Source organism: Clytia hemisphaerica, unplaced genomic scaffold (assembly GCF_902728285.1).
Source record: "Clytia hemisphaerica strain Z4C2 unplaced genomic scaffold, Clytia hemisphaerica genome assembly, whole genome shotgun sequence".
Classification (NCBI taxonomy): domain Eukaryota; kingdom Metazoa; phylum Cnidaria; class Hydrozoa; order Leptothecata; family Clytiidae; genus Clytia; species Clytia hemisphaerica.
Genome location: NW_027103587.1, coordinates 1,706,890 through 1,713,241, shown reverse-complemented (window position 1 = coordinate 1,713,241; position 6,352 = coordinate 1,706,890). Strand labels below are relative to the sequence as shown.

Here is a 6,352-nt window from a genome sequence, read left to right as displayed (position 1 = left end):
TTGGTGGGAACTTTTTTTGGGGAAGACTGTAATTAATTTTTTAACTGTGGTTGGAATTAATTTTAGCGAATGACAGCTTAAATCTGTTCTATTTCATCTTATTTTGAGCAACTTTGTTGAATTTCAGGGGTTATTTAGCCAAGAAAACTGAAATTTTAATTTTGGTAGGAACTTATTTTGGCGAGTTAGTAAAAGTTAGTTCCCTTAGCTTAAGCTAGCACGGATAGGGCGCTTAGGGTTAAGAAATGGGGAAAGATTTTTTTGAAAGTGATTTTATTACTCGACTATCTTTCTCCACCTCATACAAAACTTGTAAAAGTCGTTTTTGAGGCGTCTTTTTTCTTTAAGAATTAAGAATTTAGAATCTTAATTCATTTGATGATTCAATGTTTTTCTTTTACCGTGTGCGGTCTACAAAATCCGTTTTTTACATGGGAAATTTCAAATCTCCAAAAAGTTTCACAAAGAAATGTTTTTTAGTCCCTTTTTAGTCATTGAAAACATCCAAAAACTTTAACGTTTCGAAAACTTTGAATCAAATCGAGCCGATCGAGCTCCAATGTTTGTTGATTGATTAAAGAAAGGATATTTTATTTCAAGATTATTGGGAGAAAGAAAAATTCAAGTATTGTCCATTTTCAATGAATAATTTAAAATGATTTTTTTTCAACAAGTTTTTCTTTAAAACGTCATAGAAATCACCAGCAAGCTTTAAACAAAAGAAATTTATTTACATTTTAACTTTCTCCGAGTAAAATGTTACAGATCTAAATCAAAATATGTTAAATTATACTGATAAACTCGATAGAATAGACTAAATGGTATCATAGAACCAAGGTAAAAGTTTCTATCAGCCTGTTATGTTATGATTTTTTCACATCCTACTTGAAAATGTTTTAGAAGTTTGTTTGTTTTGCATTGAAAGAATATTCAAGAGCTAATACAGTATATACAACATAATTAAAGAAAAAAAAGCTTTGACAAAAAAACAAAAACAAAAGAAATGCTAAGATGTTAATAATGTCTAAACTGCAATATTATGAGCAATGCCTCTTAAATAATGAAGATTGTCCCTGTTTCCGTAATCAGCAACAATTGTTAAAATTCTCGCGTCATTATTTATATATCTTCTTCTACGTGGGGGTGGTGGATGTCCTCCGTCACCTTGAATCGCATTCACGCGCACAAGGGATTCCTCCAGTTTTAATGAATTCAAAAATTTCCAGAAAGTAGGGTGGTGGCAGTTACATAGATTCTGGAATTTGTGGTGCCAACCTTCGATACAATTGCTGGTTCTAGGCATCTCATTTTCAGTTCTTTCTTACATGTTCCAAAGTTCAATTGCAAACAGCGGTCTTCGACGTGGTCGATTTCTTTGAAAACGCCCGATGTATGTATCTTCAAAGTAATCGATAAGAGCATCCAAATCAGCTCCGTATAACTCTCTAAGTTGATCAACCAATTCCTCAAATACATCGATGACGTCATCTTCAGGGATAAAGGCTAATGCTGGAATCATTCTTACGTGTAATGCGAAGTCGGGATGATCTATGTATCTTTGCTGCATCCCAAGGCTTTGAATTTTCTTCCATACGTTGGATGTTAAATGGAAAAAACAACCATTTACCACTACGTTTGGGAATGATCTCAATGCCACATTAATCGCTGCTCTTTCAAAGTCAAACAAAATTGTGTCCGGAGCCGTTCCGTTTGGTAAAAAATTCAACAGCACATCGATCATCCTTCCATAGGTGTCTTCGGTTTTGTTTGGTAAAAGTGAAAATACACAAGGAATTGTCCTTTCATTTACACGGACATCAATTGTATAAACCTGGAAAAAAATCTCAGGACATACTCTAAAAGTCCCGTCCGCGTACCAATGTCTTGATCTTTGTAGTAATTCAAGGGCTCTGTCAGTACAAAAAAGAATAATTCGACGATCGTCACCAACACCAGAGTGAAACAAGAGAAATCTTTCATCATTCATCGTACGCTGAAATTCTTGAGGAAGGTTTGGAATACCGGCTCTATTGATTGGGTTCGGTGGTAAATCATTTCCACGTTGGTTTCTCATTGTTCTTTTCAAGTGATTGACCGGTGGTAAATTTACAATAGCGCTCGCCGAGGCAGCTGCTATCTCATTTCCCACGATGTTTTGGGTTGAATCGTGTGAAGTTGCAGCCTGTTCTTTAAGCGATACTTTTATTTTAGTTACTTCAACTTTAGTTGCAGACGGTTGATGGGTATGTTCATTGAGTCTTTCAACAATATCTCCCAGAATGTCCACTTTAACTTTAGCCTTACATTGTCCACGGCGTCGAAGTTCACACTCGAAGGACTTGAGGTCATTAGCTAAATCTTTCTGAAATACATAAATATATCCATTTTCAAGAATTTTCTCTCTGCCTCTCTCTGTTCTTGTCAGCTCCATTTTGAATGCTAAGAGTTTTGCGAAATTTCTTCTTTTTATAGAAGTTTTGTCTCCCTTTGGTTTCTTATTGGTCAGCAGACTCACGTGATCAAGAATAAAAAGAACTTGATGACGTCAACTCCTTTCCAATGTTTAACGAAAAGTGAAAAAGGAGGAGCTTCAAAATGCTGAACTGCTAACTCGCTACACCGCTACTATGCAAATATTCATTTGAAAAATAGACATGTGTGTAAATATTATAATTGATCTTTGATGATGTCTTCCTTTTTAGCGCGTGCGTAGCAAAATTTATCAGAGGCGCCAAAATTAAACAAATAAAACCTTTCAATGATACGGGGTCACATTTTTTCTCTTTGTAGCAAATAAATGTAGTAAATAAACCAAACCTCACTGAATAATATTATGCTATTTTTCCCATCCTCACTGAATTTTCTGATTTTTCCCCAGCCATAAAAAATAAAGGAATATCGACTTTCAGTCCGTTATTTTTATCCCCACTGGCTAAAAAAATCCTACCGGGTCTGTGAGAAGAGAGTGTAAGATTTCAAGCAAATTTCGTCAAACTATTCGATTCTCAGGCCGAGTATGTTATTACGTAGACAGGAGAACCGTCGTGTGTTTTTTTATAATTTGATGTACACAAGACGGGTTCGAGCTGTGAGTCCAATATTGGACTCACATTTTTTACAGTGGGAAATTCGAATTTAGCGCTGTCCTCACTTACTAAAATAAAAACCAAATTTCGAAAGTTGCGCTTTCTCTAAGAAGGTGTGACCAGTAAAAGAATAACAAAATTTGATTGGCTATGTTTTCAACCGTTATTAGGATCTGAGAAATTCAAACTCTCAGCCCATACCATGCTATACATTTCGCCATCAGTTTATCAAAGAAGAAATCATAGCATGGATTCCCAGGTTAGTTATTACGATACTCTTAAATTTTTGCCAAATTTCTGTCTGAATGTTCTTAACTGGTTCCTAATAAAAAAAACTAAAACATGCAAAGCAGATCAATGGTCAGCGTGAGGAATATAGTAAGAATGAAGTTATCCATTCCATATGACCAAGAAATTTTGTAAAACCATAAATAAAATACTTGAATAGCGAAAGAAATACAGTATAAAACACATTGAAATTGACTATCGCTAAACAGAGAAAACGCTTTCTCTGTATTCCATGGTTAAACCACATTATTCCTTATAAAAAGCGTCAACTTAATGAAAATTACGGCTGCAACCTGCAACCGTTGGACCAAAATATAGCCCCAAAATATTCTAGATCTCTTAATCCGTTAAGACGCGATCACGTAAAATTGCGTAATCCAAAATCTCCCAAATGTTGAAAATTGAGTTAAATTTATTTTCGAAAAATGGAAAAATAGGGGGCAATTTTCTGGGGGGCAATTTTCCTAGGGGGCAATTTTCTGAGGGGCAATTTTCTGGGGGGCAGTTTTCCTGGGGGGCCGTTTTCTGGGGGGAAATTTTCCTGGGGGGCAGTTTTCCGGGGGCAATTTTCTCCGGGGCAATTTTCATGTCAGTGTCCATATCGGTTGCATCTAACCAATATGGCCATTTTATTTTAATGTTTCCAAATCTTAGTTTGCTTGTTAATATTGAAAAGAAGTACTTCTGGGAAGAATGTTTCAGTTAATTTACATTTATGGAAGTCACTCTGAGCTGGATGACATGCCAGTGTCCATATCGGTTGCGTCTAACCGATATGGTCATTTTAGTTTAATGTTTCCAAATCTTTGTTTGCTTGTTAATATTGAAAAGAAGTACTTCTAGGAAGAATGTTTCAGTTAATTTACATTTATGGAAGTCACTCTAAGCTTGATGACATGTCAGTGTCCATATCGGTTGCGTCTAACCGATATGGTCATTTTAGTTTAATGTTTCCAAATCTTTGTTTTCTTGTTAATATTGAAAAGGAGTACTTCTGGGAAGAATGTTTCAGTTAATTTACATTCATGGAAGTCACTCTGAGCTGGATGACATGTCAGTATCTATATCGGTTGCGTCTAACCGATATGGCCATTTTAGTTTAATGTTTCGAAATCTTTGTTTTCTTGTTAATATTGAAAAGGTGATCTGCAGGGAAGAATGTTTCGGTTAATTTTCATTCATCAAAGTCACTCTAAGCTTGATGACATGTCAGTGTCTATATCGGTTACGTCTTACCGATATGGCCGTTTTCGTTTAATGTTTCCAAATCTTTGTTTGCTTGTTTTTATTGAAAAGGAATACTTCTTGAAGGATGTTTTAGTTAATTTGCATTAACCCTATTATTATCACCCTTTTCGGATTTTGTATTCTCAAGGGGGGTGTTTTCCACCAGCCTTGCATAACTTTTGATCTAGAAAAGATATGAACTTGAAAATTGGCAGAAATGTTCTCTAATAAAAGGAGTTCATAGAAAAAAATTTGGGTTGATCACGTAATCATAAAGGTGATGACGTCATCACAAATTTTCACAATTATCGCTGACCAATGAAAAAGTACTATTCAATAAAATAGCAATTAAAGTTGAACTAATGGAGATTTTTCAATTATGTTTTGAATTTCTAAAAGCCAAAATAAATATCTTTCACATACTTGCCGGTTTTTAACATACTAATAAAATTGACTTTTAAAATCCATGCAGAAAATGAGTAAATTTTATCAAAAAACAATGACGTCATTTTTGATGACGTCAGCAGTTTTTTAAATTTTTTTGCACTTAGGCACAGATAGTCCAATATTTCCCGCAGAGCCCTGCGGATTGACTTAAAATATGATATAGCAACTTTTCGAATCTTTAGTTATCGAAACCTTGAATCCCGCCGCCGCCTACGGGTTTCCAAATCTAACTGCGGGTTCCCTGCGGGTAATTTATAAATCTTTATATCGAAACCTCAAATCCCGCCGCCGCCTGCGGGTTTCCAAATTTCACTGCGGGTTCCCTGCGGATAATTTATAAATCTTTAGTTATCGAAACCTCGAATCCCGCCGCCTGCGGGTTTCCAAATCTCACTGCGGGTTCCCTGCAGGTAATTTATAAATCTTTAGTTATCGAAACCTCGAATCCCGCCGCCTGCGGGTTTCCAAATCTCACTGCGGGTTCCCTGCAGGTAATTTATAAATCTTTAGTTATCGAAACCTCGAATCTCGCCGCCGCCTGCGGGTTTCCAAATTTCACTGCGGATTCCCTGCGGGTAATTTATAAATCTTTAATTATCGAAATATCAGAAATTAATGAATTTCAGTAAACTATTTGGACACTCAAATCTTTGATGCGTTTGTATTTTGACTATTCAAAGTCTCTAATGCATAATCAAACTTCCAGAACAAAAATATAATACTTTCGAAAATATAAATGAAATTAAAGTACTGTAACAGTTGTTTAATTTTTTTCATGAAATTCCTTAAAATATAAATAAAATAACATTCTGTGATAATATCTACAATCACGTATTAACAAAACAATAACCGGCTTTTAGTAAACTATCTTCATATTTATATAACTTCTATATGTAATTATAATGAACTTTATAACCTGAAATACCTCTAATTATTACGAAATTCAATATGATTAATGTTATATACTACCCGTCGAAATAACTATATTTAAAAATGGAAGCTCTTTGATTTTTACGGATAACACAAAAAGTGCATGATAATGAAACTACCTATTTTCTTAAAACACACGCTTATGATAAAATAAAGAAAAAACAAGTTGTATAAACAGTGAAATTTTGCAACGATTTAAATAATCACCTTTGCATTTTACAAACTTTCCGTTTTGGAACGGGGACAATAATTGCTTAACACAAAAATTATAATTATAATCAAATTAAATAATAATTGATTTATGCTTGGATTTTTCCAAACAAATTTTGTTATGAGTGTCATCAATAAATTTAAAAAATAACAACCTTTTGCAG

General features: G+C 34.5%; 1 protein-coding gene across 1 annotated transcript; it reads right to left on the bottom strand.

Moving 5' to 3' along the window:
• Nucleotides 1–1,321: 1,321 nt before the first annotated feature.
• Nucleotides 1,322–2,431, bottom strand: LOC136801480 (uncharacterized). Its single transcript, XM_067058126.1, has one exon. The coding sequence runs from the start codon at nt 2,429–2,431 to the stop codon at nt 1,322–1,324; it is 1,110 nt and encodes a 369-aa protein (XP_066914227.1).
• Nucleotides 2,432–6,352: the final 3,921 nt, after the last annotated feature.

Excerpts from the sequence above, each read along its gene's own strand:
- LOC136801480 (XM_067058126.1), bottom strand. The coding sequence starts at position 2,431 with ATGGAGCTGACAAGAACAGAGAGAGGCAGAGAGAAAATTCTTGAAAAT.